Source organism: Mercenaria mercenaria, chromosome 13 (genome assembly GCF_021730395.1).
Source record: "Mercenaria mercenaria strain notata chromosome 13, MADL_Memer_1, whole genome shotgun sequence".
Lineage (NCBI taxonomy): Eukaryota > Metazoa > Mollusca > Bivalvia > Venerida > Veneridae > Mercenaria > Mercenaria mercenaria.
In genome coordinates this window covers 56,187,487-56,208,884 of record NC_069373.1, presented here as the reverse complement: position 1 = coordinate 56,208,884, position 21,398 = coordinate 56,187,487, and the positions used below count along the sequence as shown (strand labels likewise).

General features: G+C 36.4%; 1 protein-coding gene across 1 annotated transcript in view; it reads left to right on the top strand.

The window, feature by feature from the left end:
- LOC128547945 (uncharacterized) overlaps positions 1–21,398 on the top strand; it is a 322,495-nt gene that overhangs the window by 21,086 nt on the left and 280,011 nt on the right. Inside the window, exons 4-7 of the mRNA XM_053521894.1 lie at positions 3,741–3,857; positions 10,222–10,322; positions 12,344–12,503; positions 14,363–14,497. Coding sequence (XP_053377869.1) covers positions 3,741–3,857; positions 10,222–10,322; positions 12,344–12,503; positions 14,363–14,497 — 513 coding nt within the window. The remainder of the gene's footprint in view (positions 1–3,740; positions 3,858–10,221; positions 10,323–12,343; positions 12,504–14,362; positions 14,498–21,398) is intronic.

Genomic DNA, 21,398 nt, shown 5'->3' with positions numbered 1-21,398 from the left:
CGTACTGGTGTTTCATTAAATGGCTTCACATTTGGCTGCATGGCATAGAATTTTGATACGCCGCTCCAAATCACACAACACGGTTTCAGTATGCATTAGATGGTGCCAAGCTTTAATGAATGGTTTCATTTTACACTGCACGAACTCATGTTGCTTTAAACGTCTTCCATGTGAGGAAGTTGGCAGTTACTTGCGGAGAACAGTTTTGTACTGGTACAGAATCCAGGAACACTGGTTAGGTTAACTGCCCGCCGTTACATGACTGAAATACTGTTGAAAAACGGTGTTAAACCCAATACACACACACATTTAAACGTCTTCACATTGGACTGCATGGCATCAAGTTTTTATACACCACTTTTAATTACACAAAGAGGTTTCAATATGCATTAGACGGCGTAAAGTTGTATAAATCATTTCATTTTACACTGCACATACTCATCTTCTGTTAAATGGCTTCACATTGAGCTGCATAGTATCCAGTTTTGTTGGATGATTTCATATTACGGTGCATCGCAACAAGTTTTTCAATGCTTGGTTCCATGTTTAAATGGGTGGAATGAAGTTTTGCATTAAATGGTTTCAAAATGCAATGTGTATAAATGCAAATATATTGGACAGGGTGGAATTTTAGACTAGACGACGTTGAAATGCACTGCACTGACTGACTTGTTTATGAATGGATTGTATGTTTACTAATTTTGGCAGTTACTGCCGCCCATAGTTTTTCCCTTTGAATTCGAGATACTGTATTGGGTCATTGTTGACATTTCTTCTTTCTGGCATTGACAACAGTAATGATTGTAATTGACACAAGGTCACTTACATTGCCCATTCATCCATTTGGCTGGTTTGTATAATGTTTGGGTCACTATTTCAGGCATCAACTACAGTTATAACTCGGTATCTAACAGGTCACTAACATTATCCTCCATTTGTTTGTCTGGTTATTATGTTTGGGTCTTGATTCACAACTATAGTTTCAGGCATTGACAACAGTAGTAATTATTATTTTATTTTAGGTTACTAACATATTATTCCATCCATTTGTGGGGTTATTATTTCCTGGCATTGACAATAACAATAACTATTATTGCATCCTAGGCCACTGACATTTTCAATTCTGTCCATTTTTTGCCATGATTCTCATCTGTCACAACTCTTCCAAAAATTACAATTTTCTGAGGTCACTCACCTTCTGCCTACATAAATTGTTTATGGAAAGAAAGTCCATTACTTGCTGCAGTAAACTATCAAGGAAGATAGAGCTCCAGGATTACAGTTCAGCTAATTGTCCACTTGGAAATTATTCCGCTATTGTATGAAATGCCCAGGAAGTCTTTTTCAGTCATGATGTTAATGGTGTTTTTTAGAGTACAATTAAAACTCGCACAGGAAAGGTTTGTCTTTGATCAAGATTTCTCTTAGTCTTGCTAAAGAGACCATTAATTCAGAGTTCTGGATTCAGTTTTATAAAATTGAGATTGATAACCAATCTTAGAATGCTGCTTTACCATTGGTCAATTGAAAAAAATGTGATCAGAAACAGCCAATCAGTTGCTTGAAGTTTGAGACTGGTCTCCAAACATAGTTTTATTACTTTGGACACTGGAGTTTGATACTGTGAAAGGGGTATATTCACTGTTACAGCTTGACTAAATATATGTTATAAATTATGTTCATAATACCTTAAAAAAGAGCAATTACCTCCCTTGAATAAAAAGAGCAATTACCTCCCTTGAAAAGCAGATTTGTTTTTCCAGCATGAACATTTGCAAAACAACCAAATTCTAGCCTTTCTGTCAGTTTTACTAAACTAAAAATATGGTATAAAATTAGCCATACATGCTACATCTGTCAAAGCTGTAAGCTGTTAGTTTGTTTTAGAAAAAACAGGACATCTTGTTCAGAATCTAGAGAGCATGCTGGGTCAATGGATGACCATATAGAGACAACTTTATGCTTAACACCACCTGTAAACAGAAATCACCTGTCTCTGATGACTACATTTTTCATTTTCAATTTAAACATGTTTATTTTCAGCTCGACCATTTATAGAAAAGGAAGAGCTATTGTACTCAACCATGGTTTTGTAACTATATTTTAGATTTTTAAAAAGGCAGTGGCTAGGTAGCCGCTTCCGGCTACCTAGACCTTTAGTCTACGTAGCCGGTTCCGGCTACCTAGACTAAAGGTCTAGGTAGCCGGCTCTTTATACATATCGTATATGAAACATGTAAGTAAAGGTAGCCGGCTTTAATAAACTGTATCTATAAAGGATTATAAGGATCATTATATTAGTTAAATAAAATACATTTCTTGTGATTTATTGTTGATTATTTGTGTTAAATACCTGTTAATTTGCCATATTTACGCACTTATATCATATCGGCGGAAATTTTGTTATGTTAGAATGTACTCAATACATATTCAAGATACAGTGATTCAATTTTTAAAGAAAACAAAACAAACAGTTAAGAAAAGATAAAACAAAGAGTATCATCGTACATAAAATGATGCGGCTCTACTGAACATAATGGCGTTTGATCATTTCCTATGCCTTTTTTAAGTGAAAATTTTAAGTAATCATCTCTTTCGCACTTCTATGTGCGTCTTTAATTAATTAACTAATTACTTATTAATTTCTTCGCCGGTTTGTCTATAAGTCAATGATCTTGATTGGTTTTAATTGTTTGTTTGAACATTTATTCTAAGGTAGCGTGATAAATGTGAAATGTATAATTACATGTACATATCAAAAGACTAAATTCTAAAGGATCGCTGGCAATTGAAATCATCTATCAATTTTTAATATTTATTTTTTTCAATTTACAACAAACTACAAAATTTTATTAAAAAGTTTACTTTTAATTAATAAACATGCCATTTAAACATGCCGACGACGATAACGACACTTTGATCATTTAATGATAAACATAACATAATATGGGCCGATATCATACAAGTGCGTAAATACGGCGAAATAAACAGGTAAATCACATATTTTTAGTAAATAATAAGTCACAAAATTGTAATTTATTTAACTTACATAATGATCCTTTATAACAATGTTTATTAAAGCCGGCTACCTTGACTTCTGTGTTCATATATGATATGTACATATATAATAGAACCGGCTACGTAGACTTTTGGTCTAGGTAGCCGGAACCGGCTACCTAGCCACTGCCTTTTAAAAAGTTATGCCCCTTTTTCAACTTAGCAATTATTTGGTTAATATTATGTTTTTGTGTGTAAGCTGGTAACACAGGAACCACCTGTGGGAAAAGATTGAAACTGATCATGCTTGTTCACTGTGATGTTCTGACATGCAGTGCACAGTACCCATGACTTTGTTCGGTTTTTCACACTCATGCCCCTTTTTCAACAGTTATTATCTTGATGTAACCTGTAAAAAAGGGAAAGTCTTCCAACTCAGAATTGTTGCCCCATTTGTTCTTGTTTCTTTCTGAGTTTTTTTTTCATTATCATAACTTTTTTGTAGTGGGAAGGCCTTTGAATAGTCAAGCATTGCTGCCCTCTATCTGCTGTTGTATTTAAATGTGTGATTAGCACATCACCTTAAAGTCAGTTTTTGGCTTTCGTATGCATGATCTTTATATACAAGTTTGGCTGCAGGAATACCATTGAAAAACAGAATTAATTCAGCCAGACAAGATTTTTCACAGCATTTTAGAAGCCATATATAGGGTCTCCTAATAAAGAGAAAAATGTGTTTTCAGGCAGTATCCAACGACAAGACATCTCAGGCAGTGCAGAGAAGGATCAAGTTTGTCTTGAAGAATCCGCAGACAGAAACCAATTTATTGCTTTATTACCGAGAAGCCATGCAAGATGAGGTAGGTCTGCTGCAGTGTTTTGAATTCCTTTTGATAGCTGTATAATGGTGTACCATACTGCAAGTTGTATGTTTCCACTTAGATAAACAGGGAGTGTGCAGATCTATGGATCATAATGTGATGAGTTTAGTCCTTAGGCATGGCATGTACTCCATCATAATTTGATAAAAGACATTGTGTCAGTTACTGAATTCATTTTTAGCTCGACTGTTGGAAGAATAGGGGAGCTATCCTACTCACCCTGGTGTCAGTGCCGGCGTCACACCTTGGTTAAAGTTTTGCATGCAAGTACTTATGGCTATCATTTAAAGGCATATAGCTTTGAAACTTACTTTTTATTTTTCTAGGTCAATAACCAACCTCACTAGATCAAGTCCCATAACTCTGACATGTATTTTGGTCGAATTATGTCCCATTTTGGACTTAGGAACTTGCATGTAAAACTTTCCTATCTCCAAAACTAATGCAGATATTGTATTGAAACTTCACATATGTCTTCGGGGTTATGAAACTAGGTCATTACATCAAGTCCCATAACTCTGACATGCAATTTGGCTAAACTATGCCCCCTTTTAAACTTAGAAAATTTTGGTTAAAGTTTTGTGTGCAAGCACATATGGCTATCATTTAAAAGCTATTTGAAACCTATTTTTAGCTCACCTGTCACATAGTGACAAGGTGAGCTTTTGTGATTACGCAGCGTCCGTCGTCCGTGTGTCCATCCGTGCGTAAACTTTTCCTTCTGACTTCTCTAGAGGTCACATTTTTTGTGGGATCTTTATGAAAGTTGGTCAGAATGTTCAACTTGATGATATCTAGGTCAAGTTTGAAACTGGGTCATGTGCCTTTAAAAACTAGGTCAGTAGGTCTAAAAATAGAAAAACCTTGTGACCTCTCTAGAGGCCATATATTTCACAAGATCTTCATGAAAATTGGTCAGAATGTTCACCTTGATGATATCTAGGTCAAGTTCGAAACTGGGTCACGTGCCCTAAAAAACTAGGTCAGTAGGTCTAAAAATAGAAAAACCTTGTGACCTCTCTAGAGGCCATATATTTCACAAGATCTTCATGAAAATTGGTCAGAACGTTCACCTTGATGATATCTAGGTCAAGTTCGAAACTGGGTCACGTGCCGTCAAAAACTAGGTCAGTAGGTCAAATAATAGAAAAACCTTGTGACCTCTCTAAAGGCCATATTTTTCATGGGATCTGTATGAAAGTTGGTCTGAATGTTCATCTTGATGATATGTAGGTCAAGTTCGAAACTGGGTCAGGTGCCTTCAAAAACTAGGTCAGTAGGTCTAAAAATAGAAAAACCTTGTGACCTCTCTAGAGGCCATATATTTCACAAGATCTTCATGAAAATTGGTCAGAACGTTCACCTTGATGATATCTAGGTCAAGTTCGAAAATGGGTCACGTGCGGTCAAAAACTAGGTCAGTAGGTCAAATAATAGAAAAACCTTGGGACCTCTCTAGAGGCTATATTTTTCATGGGATCTGTATGAAAGTTCAGGGCACTAGACAACTTTTGGGGACAGGTACCCAGACCCTCAGGAAGGGGAATTTTCCGTCATTTTGAGACAAAAAGGGGAAGTTTTTAGCCATATAAAAGTTACTACTTTTCACATTATTAATACTGTTTTCAGTCATTTCTAACTAATGTAACTATATTGCTGCAGTAACCTTCCTTAGAGGCACTATAATATAACTTTAAAGAGAGTTCATATCTAGTTGTGTCAAACAACCTATTATCAGGGGAATTTTCTTCTGAGAAAGGGGAAAAAAACATACTATTTTTTGAGGGGAATGGGGCCCATATTTGGCCCCAAAAATGGCCAAACGAGTGCCCTGAAGTTGGTCTGAATGTTCATCTTGATGATATCTAGGTCAAGTTTGAAAGTGGGTCACGTGCCATCAAAAACTAGGTCAGTAGGTCAAATAATAGAAAAACCTTGTGACCTCTCTAAAGGCCATATTTTATATGGGATCTGTATGAAAGTTGGTCTGAATGTTCATCTTGATGATATCTAGGTCAAGTTCGAAACAGGGTCATGTGCGGTCAAAAACTAGGTCAGTAGGTCTAAAAGTAGAAAAACCTTGTGACATCTCTAGAGGCCATATTTGTGAATGGATCTTCATGAAAATTGGTCAGAATGTTCATCTTGATGATATCTAGGTCAAGTTCGAAGCTGGGTCACGTGCCTTCAAAAAGTAGGTCAGTAGGTCAAATAATGAAAAAACGTGACCTCTAGAGGCCATATTTTTCATGGGATCTGTATGAAAGTTGGTCTGAATGTTTATCAACTGGGTCATGTGGGAAGAGGTGAGCGATTCAGGACCATCATGGTCCTCTTGTTTCTTTTTCTATGTCAATTGCCAATCTTACTGGGTCAAGTCCCATAACTCTGACATGTATTTTGGGCAAATTATGCCCCCTTTTGGAATTGGAAAATTCTGATTAAAGTTTTACAGGAAAGTTCCTATCTCCAAAACTGATGCAGATATTGAATTGAAACTTCACCTGTGTCTTTAGGGTTATGAAACTAGGTGAAAGCATCAAGTCCCATAACTCTGATATGCAATTTGGCCAAATTATGCCCCCTTTTGAACTTAGAAAATCCTGGTTAAAGTTCTGCGTGCAAGTACATATGGCTATCATTTAAAAGCATATAGCTTTGAAACCTATTTTTTAGCTCACCTTTCACAAAGTGACAAAGTGAGCTTTTGTGATCGCGCAGCGTCAGTCGTCCGTTGTCCGTGCGTCCGTCCGTCAGTCCGTAAACTTTTGCTTGTGACCACTCTAGAGGTCACATTTTTCATGGGATCTTTATGAAAATTGGTCAGAATGTTCACCTTGATGATATCTAGGTCAAGTTCGAAACTGGGTCACGTGCGGTCAAAAACTAGGTCAGTAGGTCTAAAAATAGAAAAACCTTGTGACCTCTCTAGAGGCCATACTTATGAATGGATCTTCATAAAAATTGGTCAGAATGTTCATCTTGATGATATTTAGATCTAGTTCGAAACTGGGTCACGTGCCGTCTAAAAGTAGGTCAGTAGGTCAAATAATGAAAAAACCTTGTGACCTCTCTAGAGGCCATATTTTTCATTTGATCTGTATGAAAGTTGGTCTGAATGTTTATCTTGATGATATATAGGTCAAGTTTGAAACTGGGTCACGTGCGGTCAAAAACTAGGTCAGTAGGTCTAAAAATAGAAAAACCTTGTGACCTCCCTAGAGGCCATATATTTCACAAGATGTTCATGAAAATTAGTCAGAATGTTCACCTTGGTGATATCTAGGTCAAGTTCGAAACTGGGTCACGTGCTTTCAAAAACTAGGTCAGTAGGTCAAATAATAGAAAAACCTTGTGACCTCTCTAAAGGCCATATTTTTCATGGGATCTGTATGAAAGTTGGTCTGAATGTTCATCTTGATGATATCTAGGTCAGCTTCGAAAGTGGGTCACATGCGGTCGAAAACTAGGTCAGTAAGTCTAAAAATAAAAAAACCTTGTGACCTCTCTAGAGGCCATACTTATGAATGGATCTTCATAAAAGTTGGTCACAAGTTCGAAACTGGGTCACGTGTCATCTAAGAGTAGGTCAGTAGGTCAAATAATGAAAAAACCTTGTGACCTCTCTAGAGGCCATATTTTTCATTTGATCTGTATGAAAGTTGGTCTGAATGTTTATCTTGATGATATATAGGTCAAATTTGAAACTGGGTCAACTGCGATCAAAAACTAGGTCAGTAGGTTTTAAAATAGAAAAACCTGGTGACCTCTCTAGAGGCCATGCCCTTGAATGGATCTTCATGAAAATTGGTCAGAATGTTCACCTTGATGATATCTAGTTAAATTTTGAAACTGGGTCACGTGCCATCTAAAACTAGGTCAGTAGGTCAAATAATAAAAAAACCTTGTGACCTCTCTAGAGGCCATACTTTTCATGGGATCTGTATGAAAGTTTGTCTGAATGTTCATCTTGATGATTTCTAGGTCAGGTTCGAAACTGGGTCAACTGAGGTCAAAAGCTAGGTCAGTAGGTCTTAAATTAGAAAAATCTTTTGACCTCTCTAGAGGCCATATTTTTCAATGGATCTTCATGAAAAATTGGTCTGAATGTTCATCTTGATGATATCTAGGTCAGTTTCGAAACTGGGTCACGTGCGGTCAAAAACTAGGCCAGTAGGAATAAAAACAGAAAAACCTTGTGACCTCTCTTGAGGCCATATTTTTCATGAGATCTTTATGAAAATTAGTGAGAATGTTCACCTTAATGATATCTAGGTCAGGTTCAAAACAGGGTCACGTATCTTCGAAAACTAGGTCAATAGGTCAAATAATAGAAAAACCTTGTGACCTCTCTAGATGTCATATTTTTCAATGGATCTTCATGAAAATTGGTCAGAATTATCTAGGTCAAGTTCAAAACTGGGTCACATGAGCTCAAAAACTAGATCAGTATGTCAAATAATAGAAAAAACGACGTCATACTCAAAACTGGGTCATGTGGGAACAGGTGAGCGATTCAGGACCATCATGGTCCTCTTGTTCTTTTCCTAGGTCAATTACCAACTTCACTGGGTCAAATCCCATAACTCTGACATGTGTTTTGGGCAAATTATGCCCCTTTTGGGCTTACAAAATTCTGGTTAAATTTTTGCGTCTGCAAAACAAATGCAGATATTACTGGTAAATTGAAACTTCACATGTGTCTTCGGGTTATAAAGCTAGTTGATTGCATCAAGTCTCATAACTCTGACTTGTATTTTGGGCATGTTATGCCCCCTTTTGGACTTAGAAAACTTCTAGTTAAAGTTGTGGTTGAGACTCTATTGACATTTTAACATTAGATTAATATTCCTGCTTCTGTGACAACAATTCGAATAGTCGAGCACTGGCTGTCTTACGGACAGCTCTTGTTTTTCTTCTACCTGTGATTCATACAGAGAAGTTTGCAGTTACTTGCTGAAAACAGATTAGTACTGGTTCAGAATTCAGAAACATTGGTTAGGTTCCTAACTCCCCCCCCCCCCCCCCCTCCCCCCACTGAATTACTGTTGAAAAACAGTTCTAAATCCAAAACAGCCAAACAAAAAATATGATACAAACAAATTAAATGGCTGTAGCAAAGGGCTTAGTAAAATAGATTCCCCAGACGAAGGTCACTTTACTGAAGAATCTGACTTGGACACTAATGGAAGACAGGATCAGTGACATTGGTGTCTGCTGTTAGATTTAATAGGTATTGGTTGGTTCAGTTTTCACATAAATTCTAATGTCTCTTGTGGCTTTCCTTGTATTAAGAGTCATTGAAGAATGAGGGCTTAATGGTGAATAAATCTGTCCAAGACTAGAAAGCTTAATTTTTGGACCACTTTGAAAGCTTAACATCAGGGTCTTATGTTACAAAGTGAGATTTTAAATGACTTCTTGTAATCTAAGGTTTGTCTCAAAACTGGACTATATAAACTAGGTCCCTGATTTGTTGATCTGTGGACAATCTTAAAATTCACAACTGACATTTCAGTAATTAAAGACTGGTCTCCAAACTTAATTTCATTAACTAGATCCCTGTTTTGTTGATTCTATGGATAGTCCTGAAATTTACAAGTAGTTATCAAGGACATGTCTCCAAACTTAATAAACAGGACCCTGATTGGTTGATTCTTTGCGCACTCTTGAAATTAACAAATGACATTGTAGCAATCTAAGATTGGTCTACAAACTTAATTTCATAGACTGGGTTCCTGGTTGGTTGATTCTGTTCACTGTTTTGAAATTTTCAAATGGTAAGAATCTTTGTCGACTTAAGCGTTGAACATAACACAATAAATAGCAATAAATCCCATCTTCAAATACAGGAGCACAACAATATTATTAATCTTCAGCCATGAAGGCTGATCATGGTCTGCACCATCTGCTATTCAGTCAGTAAATTTTCAGTGAACACCCTTTTGAATTATAAGTGGTAATGCCCAAATTGAATGACGGACCAGTCCATTTTAGAAGTTTAGACAAGTAAAGGTTAAAAGGCACTGTGAAATCATTTAATTTTGTGGGCTTTAAATTTCATGCTTTTGGCGAAAACAGCTATTTTGTTTAGACATGAATTTTGACTGATGTAGACAAACAAACTAAATTGGAATTTTGTTTGTTTTTTGTGGACTCAGTGTAGCAGGAATATTCAGGATGTCTAAGTATTCAAATAAAAGCTTCAATCTTTATTGTTGAACCTCTTCAGTATTTTACACTGAAGCTAGTATGTTGTGTATCAATAGAAATGACTTTAAGAAGATTTGAAACCCCATTTTCAAGAACATACAATAATTCTGTTGTTTCCTTTCAATTTCAGTTTGTGTTGACAAATTATGTTTCAAAGGAGTTCATTTTGACAGAACCCGATTTAGAACCAAAGTTCAGAAGACTTGTTGAATACCTCCTTGACAAGTTCAAGTAAGTTGTAAAGTAACTTCTGAAATGTAGAGCTTATCAGTAATTGCGATATTGGTATAACCTCGAAATTCAGTGTAACCTCCAATATCTGTCCACATCAGGGCTTGTATTTATACACATCAGGGCCTCAGGACTTGTATTTATGCACATCAGGGCTTGTATTTATTAGCATTCTTAGTTTAGAATTTAGAACTTATACTGAAAAATTCTAAAAATTAAGTCGCTGTAATGTACTTTGCAGTGCTACCAAACCTGGCATAACTCTTTGTTGTTGTTAATACTATCTGTGTAACAAGTTTGATAAAAATCCATACAAGATTTCAGAATATAGGGCAAAGAGTAATTTTAGCAATTCGGATACTTCAAACTTAAATGAATACAGAGCCAAGAAGCAACTGTGTTTGATGATTTCTTGAAATTTAGTTTGTAGAAGTGCAAATTCAATATGTTTTTCGTGTGTAGCGAAAAATGGTCTCTTACGTCCTAAAATTATGTTTTAGAGAATTTGGAATTAATGAAACCTCCCAAAGGATATTAAATCTCCCATAAAGTGGTGTTATCCTCTATGGAATTAATGAAATCTCCCCAAGGATTATAAATTCTGATAAACAGTCTTGCTATCCTTTACAAGGTGAATGTCCTGTTATTCATTACCCTGCACTTTCTGCAAATATTTCAAAATTATTTGATATCTTTGGCATTTATGCGACGTGAACAGATATTTTACAAGTTATGACAGTAATACCAAAGTTTAAATGTGTTGTGCTAAAGGTAATAAATTATGAATGAATCATTTGTTTTTTTAGAGTGGATGCATTCATTTTAGTGAATGTGGTTTGTGCAGGGTTTTCCCTTGGGTTTTTTATTTGGGAGTCCATGGACTCCCATGGCTGCTAATTTAAGGGTCCCTAATAATTTTTGGGGGTCCACAAATTATTTATCTTGAAAATGGACATTATTACTATAAAAATTTACCCTAAAAACGAATGAACTTAATTGTATCTTTTTAATTTAGATAGCAGTTGATTCAATATTTTGGAATGGTATCTTTCAAAATGGCATGAGCTTCTCAATTCAGACCGATTACAAAAGGTGTGATAGTCTTTTTGTTATGATCAAATAGCTAGTAATTACCGGCAATTAAGGTGTCACCTCGTGTCAGTTATGTTGTTCACAGTTTTATCTCGGTTAAAGATAATACTCGATCCTTAATTAGTATAATAATTTTTTTGTGATTTATTTTTTTCATCAAAATACTTTAAATTTATATGAAATTAATTTTGTTTAATAAAAAAATAAACCATTCGAACTTTTACGGAACATAACGGCAATTTTAGATTTTAGCGATGACAGTTAGCGCGGAGAGTAGTTTTCCTTTACCAAAATGGCGAACATCGATAACAAAACTTGTTTTGAAGTTGGAAAATCGTCTATACCTGTGTATAATGAGCACCCACGATTCGGGGATGGTCCCGGTGGTAAAAAACTGCGCATTTTACATGAGTATCTGCGCAAAGGAGGCTTCAGTGCAAAGGAGTTTCGTGACCGATTTTGCGGGTCCAGTGGACGCAGAGGCACTAAAAATGCGAGTTCAAAGCAGTAAAAGCGCGTCAGGGACGCAGAAAACCTGCGTCCGGGAAAACCCTGTTTGTGGTGTAATTTTCCAGTCAGACACTCAACCCTGTAGTGGTTTAGTTTGATTAGAGATTTAACCTTTAGCTTGCTGATGGCAAGTGATTTTGGCTTTGTGACCAGTGCAGACCAAGCCTGCACATCCATACAGTCTGATCATGGTCTGCACTGTTTGCTATTTTAGTCAGTAAATTTTCAGTGAACACCCCTCCGAATTATAAATGGTACTGCACAATTGAATGATAGACCAGTCCATCTTAGAAATTTAGCAGGGTAATGGTTCGAGATTTGAATTATGATTAGTTTGTGGAAAAGTTCATTCTATTTTGTTTACTCCTAGAATAGTTTGAATTTGACAATTTTATTATGACTTTTCAATATTATTACAGGTCGTTGGATTTACAGAAATGCTCTCTGCCAGATAACTTGGATGATCTAAGACAGAATTACACCATACAGTACATCGGAAAATTGCAACCTCGTAAAGTGTATTCTGACGTGAAAAGCAAAGCTGACATTTGTCAAGATGTTCTCAGAAACATTTTACATGTAAGATTATATTCTTACTTACCCAAATAAATGACAGTAATGTGACAGATTTAAAATATGTCACACAAAACTTTAGGGAGTTCAGCATGACAAGATGATATAACTGTGCTAACGATATTGAACATCAGAGTTCAGATTGTAATCACTGGCTTTTAGTTTACAACATGTTAAGACATTTTGATATATTTTTTTTCTGTCTGAATTTCAAATTGTGCTGTCAGATTTCTTGTAGTAACTATTAGTCTTTAAAAGTATGTCTGAGTTGGGTTTTTTCCGCAGTAATAATGATTGAAGAGATATTATACTGTATCAGTGGAAGTGGGATATAGCTTTTATGTACTCTCATTTTGCAGATACAGGGTCAAAATGTAAATATGTACATTAAATGTGACTTAGGGACATGGTAGTTCAGGTTGCTTCTTTCAGTCTAGCTGCTCAATGTGTTGTTAAAATTGAGGGTGAAACGATAATTGAGCCATGCCATGAGAAAACCAACATAGTGGCTTTGCAATCACCATGGATCCAGACCAGCCTGCACATCCGCACAGTCTGGTCAGGATCCATGCTGTTCACTTTCAAAGCCTATTGGAATTAGAGATGCTGTTAGCAAACAGCATGTATTCTGACCAGACTGTGCTGATGCACAGGCTGGTCTGGATCCATGCTTGTCGCAAAGCCACTATGTTGGTTTTCTCATGGCATGGCTCAATTATATCGAAATTCCAGTATCACAATACATTAGTCCGGCGATACGCATAACGTATCATAGGCCTACATAAAGAAACAATACTGCAACAAGTAGAGACATTGAATGAAAACTTTCATACAATCAGTGTTAAAGATAGTAACTAAACAAATGTATCACTTTATAACAGTTTCTTTAACTTTAAAGCAAAATTTCAAGTACTTTCCAAGTGTAGGAACATTGATTTTTTTTCATTTTATCTCATGAATGCTTGCTTATGGCACTCAATTTGTATTGCAGTATGCACCATATCATTGCATTTGTATCCGGATAAGTATTGTATTGTGAGACTAGCGTATCATTACACCGTTAGTTAATGTAATGCTAGCTTTGTTCAACACCGTTAGTTAATATAGTGCAAGCTTTGTTCAACACCGTTAGGTAATATAATGCTAACTTTGTTCAACACTGTTAGTTAATATAATGCTAGCTTTGTTCAACAACGTTAGTTAATATAATGCCAGCTTTGTTCAACAACGTTAGTTAATATAATGCTAGCTTTGTTCAACACTGTTAGTTAATTTAATGCTAGCTTTGTTCAACACTGTTAGTTAATATAATGCCAGCTTTGCTCAACACAGTTAATATAATGCCAGCTTTGCTCAACACCGTTAGGTAATATAATGCCAGCTTTGCTCAACACCGTTAGTTAATATAATGCCAGCTTTGCTCAACACCGTTAGGTAATATAATGCGAGCTTTGCTCAACACCGTTAGTTAATATAATGCCAGCTTTGTTCAACACCATTAGATAATATAATGCCAGCTTTGTTCAACACCGTTAGGTAATATAATGCTAGCTTTGTTCAACACCGTTAGTTAATATAATGCTAGCTTTGTTCAACACCGTTATAATGCTAGCTTTGTTCAACACCATTAGGTAATATAATGCTAACTTTGTTCAACACCGTTAGGTAATATAATGCTAGCTTTGTTCAACAACGTTAGTTAATATAATGCTAGCTTTGTTCAAAACCGTTAGTTAATACCGTTAGTTAATATAATGCTAGCTTTGTTTAACACCAGCTAGTACACCACTTAGCCACTTAGATCACCTGGGGTCTTCCCTCACTTGTAAAGTTAATATGCAGTTCATCATTTATTCTTGTTTAAGAGTGCTGTATTACTGCAAGATAAGCAAGGAAGAACGCACGAGATGTTCAAGCTGCTGAGTCAATATCCTGATGCTTTACTGTCGGCTGTAGTGAGAGAACTTCGATCTGACGGTCTCTTTGTTATAAACAAGAAGGTAAGATACTAGTTAAAGGAGAGTGCCAGAATTTCAGTAATGGACAGGTTGGGATTCATACTTAGTATGAAAATATCTTTTTCATCTCAAAAATAAATGTTTGAGGTCAAAATTCAGAACATCGGCAGCTAATCACAGAAGTTCGCATATATGTTCAACTGCACCTGTAAAAGCAAACTTAAATATTTTAAACATGTTTGTTTCTTTTTTGGACCGTTTCCTTCATTTTGATTGGCTAAAAGAATTTTTTTACAAGTGTGTAAAACAAATTTATTCGGATAACTTTTGTGCTGCTCCCGATGTTGGACTACTTTTTTCACGTTTTATTTATACTGCCAGTACAGAGATTTGAAATAATTTGTAGATTTACATATAAAAAGAAACAAAAGTAATAAATGTCGTATTTTTAACTCACCTGTCATGAAGTGACAAGGTGAGCTATTGTGACCGCTTGATGTCCGTCGTGCGTTGTCCGTCGTGCGTCAACAGTTTGTAAAAAAATCTTCTTCTTGAAAACCACTGGGCAGAATTACATCAAACTTCAAAGGAATAATCTTTGGGTGGCCCCCTTTCAAAATTGTTCAAAGAATTGAATTCCATGCAGATCTCTGGTTGCCATGGCAACCGAAAGGAAAAACTTAAAAAATCTCCTTCTCAAATACCAGAAGCCCTAGAGCTTAGATATTTGGTGTGAAGCATTGCCTAATGGACCTCTACCAAATTTATTCAAATCATGACCCCAGGGTCAAAATTGACCCCACCCCAGGGGTCACTTGATTTTACATAGGAAAATCTTCAAAAATCTTCTTCTCAAAAATCAGAAGCCCTAGAGCTGAGATATTTGTTGTGCAGCACTGCCTAGTGGACCTCTACCAAATTTGTTCAAATCATGACCCTGGGTTCAAAATTGACCCCACCCCAGGGGTCACTTGATTTTACATAGGAAAATCTTCAAAAATTTTCTAAAAATAAACCAGAAGGCCTAGAGCTTAGATATTTCACATATAGCATTGCCTAGTGGACCTCTATAAAATTTGTTCAAATCATGACCCCTGGGGTCAAAATTGACCCCGCCCCAGGGGTCACTTGATTTTACATAGGAAAATCTTAAAAAATCTTCTTCTCAAAAACCAGAAGCCTAGAGCTTAGATATTTGACATGTAGCATTGCCTAGTGGACCTCTCTTCAAATTATTCAAATCATGACCCAGGGGTCAAAATTGACCCAGCCCCAGGGGTATCTTGATTTTACATAGGAAAATCTTCAAAATTTTTCTAAAAATAAACCAGACAGCCTAGAGTTTAGATATTTCACATGTAGCATTGCCTAGTGGACCTCAACAACATTTGTTCAAATCATGACACTGGGGTCAAAATTGACCCCTATCCAGGGGTCACTTGATTTTACAAAGGAAAATCTTCAAAAAATTTCTAAAAATAAACCAAAAGGCCTAGAGTTTAGATATTTCACTTGTAGCATTGCCTAGTGGACCTCTACAAAATTTGTTCAAATCATGTCCCCCGGGGTCAAAATTGACCCTGCCCAAGGGGTCACTTGATTTTACATAGGAAAATCTTAAAAAAGATTCTGAAAATAAACCAGAAGGCCTAGATCTTAGATATTTGACATATAGCATTGCCTAGTAGACTTCTACAAACTTTGTTCAAATCATGACCCAGGGGTCAAATCCCATGGGGTTACTTGATTGTACATAGAAAAAACTTCAAAATTTATTAAAAATAAACCAGAAGGCCTAGAGCTTAGATATTTGACATGTTGCATTGCCTAGTGGACCTCTACAAAATTTGTTCAAATCTTGACCCCCCCCCTCCCCCCAGAGTCAAATTGACCCAGCCCAGGGGTTACTTGATTGTACATTGAAAAATCTTTATAAATTTGCTTAAAATAAACCAGAAGGCCTAGATCTTTGATATTTGATATGTAATATTGCCTAGTAGACTTCTACAAACTTTGTTCAAATCATGACCCCTGGGGTGAAATTGGCCCCACCCCAGGGGTTACTTGATTGTACATTGGAAAATCCTCAAAAAAAAATTCTAAAAATCATCAGTTTGACATTTGAAACATGTAGCTCATATTACTCAGGTGAGTGATTCAGGGTCATCATGACCCTCTTGTTTTGTTTTACACACTTGTAAAACCCGAAACCTCCGTACACATATCTACGATAACGGCCTAAGTGTGTAAAACAAAAAAATATGACATTCATTCCTTTAACAATAACTTGAAGCGAGTGATTCAGTATAGTTATTGGAGAATTTTTAACATACTGTGTTATCGTTTTGTACAAGGATTTACTAAATGTAAATGGAAAACCGTTTCTGATCCATAACTTGAGAACCACTTGACCCAGAATGTTCAAACTTCATGGGATGATTGGATATGCTGAGTAGATGATCCCTGTTGCATTTCAGTCACTAAGCCAACCATCAGCGTCTCTTTGACTTCCGCTCTTGCCGTCTATTTGTTTTTTTTATTTAACGTTGCACCGACACATGATAGGTCATATGGCGACTTTCCAGCTTTAATGGTGGAGGAAGACCCAAGGTGCCCCTCTGTGCATTATTTCATCACGAGCGGGCACCTGGGTAGAACCACCGACCTTCCGCAAGCCAGCTGGATGGCTTCCTCACATGAAGAATTCAACGCCCCAAGTGAGGCGCGAACCCACATCGATGAGGGGCAAGTGCTTTGAAGTCAGCGACCTTAACCACGCGGCCAAGGAGGCCCCTCCTGCCGTCTATTGACTTCTTGACTAATACTACTATGCTTTGGGGGAGACGTGTTTTTAGCTCACCTGTCACAAAGTGACAAGGTGAGCGTTTGTGATCGCGTGGCGTCCGTCGTCCGTCCGTCAGTCCGTGCCTCCGTCCATAAACTTTTGCTTGTGACCACTCTAGAGGTCACATTTTTTGTGGGATCTTTATGAAAGTTGATCAGAATGTTCATCTTGATGATATCTAGGTCAAGTTTGAAACTGGGTCACGTGCCCTCAAAAACTAGGTCAGTAGGTCTAAAAATAGAAAAACCTTGTGACCTCTTTAGAGGCCACATATTTCACCAGATCTTCATGAAAATTGGTCAGAATGTTCATCTTGATAATATCTAGGTCAGGTTTGAAACTGGGTCAAGTGCCTTCAAAAACTAGGTCAGTAGGTCTAAAAATAGAAAAACTTTGTGACCTCTCTAGAGGCCATATATTTCACAAGATCTTCATGAAAATTGGTCAGAATGTTCACCTTGATGATATCTAGGTCAAATTTGAAAGTGGGTCATGTGCCGTCAAAAACTAGGTCAGTAGGTCAAATAATAGAAAAACCTTGTGACCTCTCTAAGGCCATATTTTTCATGGGATCTGTATGAAGGTTGGTCTGCATGTTCATCTTGATGATATCTAGGTCAAGTTTGAAAGTAGGTCACATGCCATCAAAAACTAGGTCAATAGGTCAAATAATAGAAAAACCTTGTGACATCTCTAGAGGCCATATTTTTCATGGGATCTGTATGAAAGTTGGTCTGAATGTTCATCTTGATGATATCTAGATCAAGTTCGAAAGTGGGTCACGTGCCTTCAAAAACTAGGTCAGTAGGTCAAATAATAGAAAAACCTTGTGACCTCTCTAAAGGCCATATTTTTTATGGGAACTGTATGAAAGTTGGTCTGAATGTTCATCTTGATGATATCTATGTGAAGTTTGAAACAGGGTCATGTGCAGTCAAAAACTAGGTCAGTAAGTCTAAAAATAGAGAAACCTTGTGACCTCTCTAGAGGCCATACTTGTGAATGGATCTCCATAAAAATTGGTCAGAATGTTCATCTTGATGATTTCTAGGTCAGGTTCGAAAGTGGGTCACGTGCCCGCAAAAGTAGGTCAGTAGGTGAAATAATGAAAAAACATTGTGATCTCTCTAGAGGCCATATTTTTCATGGGATCTTTATGAAATTTGGTCTGAATGTTTATCTTGATGATACATAGGTCAAGTTTGAAACTGGGTCAAAAACTAGGTCAGTAGGTCTTGAAATAGAAAAACCTTGTGACCTCTCTAGAGGCCATACCCTTGAATGGATCTTCATGAAAATTGATCTGAATGTTCACCTTGATTTTATCAAGATCAAGTTTGAAACTGGGTCACGTGCCTTAAAAAACTAGGTCAGTAGGTCAAATAATAAAAAAAACATGTGACCTCTCTAGAGGCCATACTTTTCATGGGATCTGTATGAAAGTTGGTCTGAATGTTCATCTTTATGATATCTAGGTCAAGTTTGAAACTGGGTCAACTGCGGTCAAAAACTAGGTCAGTAGGTCTAAAATTATTAAAATCTTTTGACCTCTCTAGAGGCCATATTTTTCAATGGATCTTCATGAAAATTAATCTGAATGTTCACCCTGATGATTTCTAGGTCAGTTTCGAAACTGGGTCACGTGCGATCAAAAACTAGGCCAGTAGGTATAAAAATAGAAAAACCTTGTGACCTCTCTAGAGGCCATATTTTTAATGAGATCTTCATGAAAATTAGTGAGAATGTTCACCTTGATGATATCTAGGTAAAGTTCAAAACAGGGTCACGTACCTTCGAAAACTAGGTCAATAGGTCAAATAATAGAAAAACCTTGTGACCTCTCTAGAGACCATATTTTTCAATGGATCTTCATGAAAATTGGTCAGAAATTTTATCTTGATAATATCTAGGTCAAGTTCAAAACTGGGTCACATGAGCTCAAAAACTAGGCCACTATGTCAAATAATAGAAAAAAACGACGTCATACTCAAAACTGGGTCATGTGGGAAGAGGTGAGCGATTCAGGACCATCATGGTCCTCTTGTTCTAAAAAAAGGCATCATTTAGTTATAACAATTAGTAATTTAATGGGTAGAATAGTTCTATGTCTTTGACTGATGTTTTCATACTTTTTTTATATGATAGATGTTGTTTTTCTTGATCAATGCAGTTGAAACTTGATATCTCACACTATTTTTCTTAAAATTACAGCTATCTCTAAGACATTTTTAAGTCCTGTCTTGCGAAAAATATCATTTTAAGTCACATTTCAGTTATCTTGAAGTAAAATACTCAATCCCTTGCAATTCAAGATAGCCAGATTTGATTATAAACTTGAGATGTGTGTAGTATTTTGATGTACATGTATATACAAAAAATATGCGACTGTTAAAGATCAGAAATAACATCATAAGTTTAAGATAATTGTAAAATGATTTATGGTGCAAAGGACATCAAAAGATTGCTTATTACAGAATATGATGCTGCTTCAAACTTAATGTAATTTCTCATTTGGAAATATTCTTGGATGTTGCCATTTATAGAAAGATATTGTGAAGGCAAACAACATTTACTGCTTTCTCAGATTTTGGTTTGATGTTTATATGTTTATTTATAATCACTGTTGATACCTGTGCAGGGAACTCCTACATAAGAATGTTAGTCATTAATGAGCCGTGTCATGAGAAAACCAACATAGTGGGTTTGCGACCAGCATGGATCCAGACCAGCCTGCGCATCCGCCCAGTCCGGTCAGGATCCATGCTGTTCGCTAACGGTTTCTCTAATTGCAATAGACTTTGAAAGTGAACAGCATGGATCCTGACCAGACTGCGCAGATGTGCAGGCTGGTCTGGATCCATGCTGGTTCCAAACATACTATGTTGGTTTTCTCATGGCGCAGCTCTTTTATTTATAACATTTTAACCAGCTGTAACAGTTCTTGCTTTACTTTTGTTTTCATTCATTTAATTCTTTTTTATTAACAAAACTTTTGAATATTTGAGCATTGCTGTCATCCTACAGTTTGTTCCTTACTGAAATATACGTCAAGTTCAAAACAGGGTCATCTGGGGTCAAAAAGTAGGTCAGGCAAGGAAGCCAGGACCTTCTAGATCGATATTTCAGGAAACAGTTTAGATAACAGCTGAATTCAAAGACTGCTTAAGTTAACAGTTTTCACTGCATTAGCGATGATACTTTGGCTATTAACCTTCCTAGTTGTTTTGTTTTCTTCATCTGTCTGATAAAGATTGTGTTCTACTTTCTTGACTAAGGGCTTTGAACTGTAATTGAGAATCACACATGTTATTTGGTAGACAGTGAAATATTTTTTCCGAATGTTGATGGTTTTGTATTTTGCTACATTTCACCAAAAAAAAGTGACACATAAATTCAAAACACTAATGCAAAATAAGGATCAGTAACTCCAAATTTGTGACAAACCACAAAAAGCAGTTTTTCTTACAAACAGTCTCTTCAATGTGTGAAATGGAACTGACGAAAAAATCACTTAAATTACAGGAGATTAGGATGAAAAGCACATTTTGAAATAAGTATATTATTAGGTAGAGGTGTTGCGATTTGTGCCCTTCCCCCCCCCCCACCCCCCCCCCCCCCACCCCAAAAAAGAAAAATAAAAAAAAATTAGGATGGGACTTACAATAAGTATTTGACCCAGAGTCATCAAACCTCACAGGTTATTCAGTACAAGAGGTTTTATTTGGGATCCCTCACAGCCAGACCAGAGTTGTGGCCCTTGACATAGTCACAAATATGCATAATATTCCAAAATTTTATGTACTTGACCTAGAGTCATAAAATATTAGAGGATCGGATTTCACTCAGCTAAGTAAGAGTTACTTAGTTAAAAATATACATAAAGTGCTTATAAGTTTGTGTTGCATACATCTTAAAAAATATTACACCTAGACTCATGAAATCATGTACAGTAGCAGGAGTGGGGGCACACATCTAGTTCTAGTTAATATTTAAAGTCACATAAGAAAAAACTTTGACAAAATTAATGCGTCTTATTACTTTAACCTAGAACATAGCATATGAAGTACATTTTGTGTAATGATAATAGCTGTATGCGAT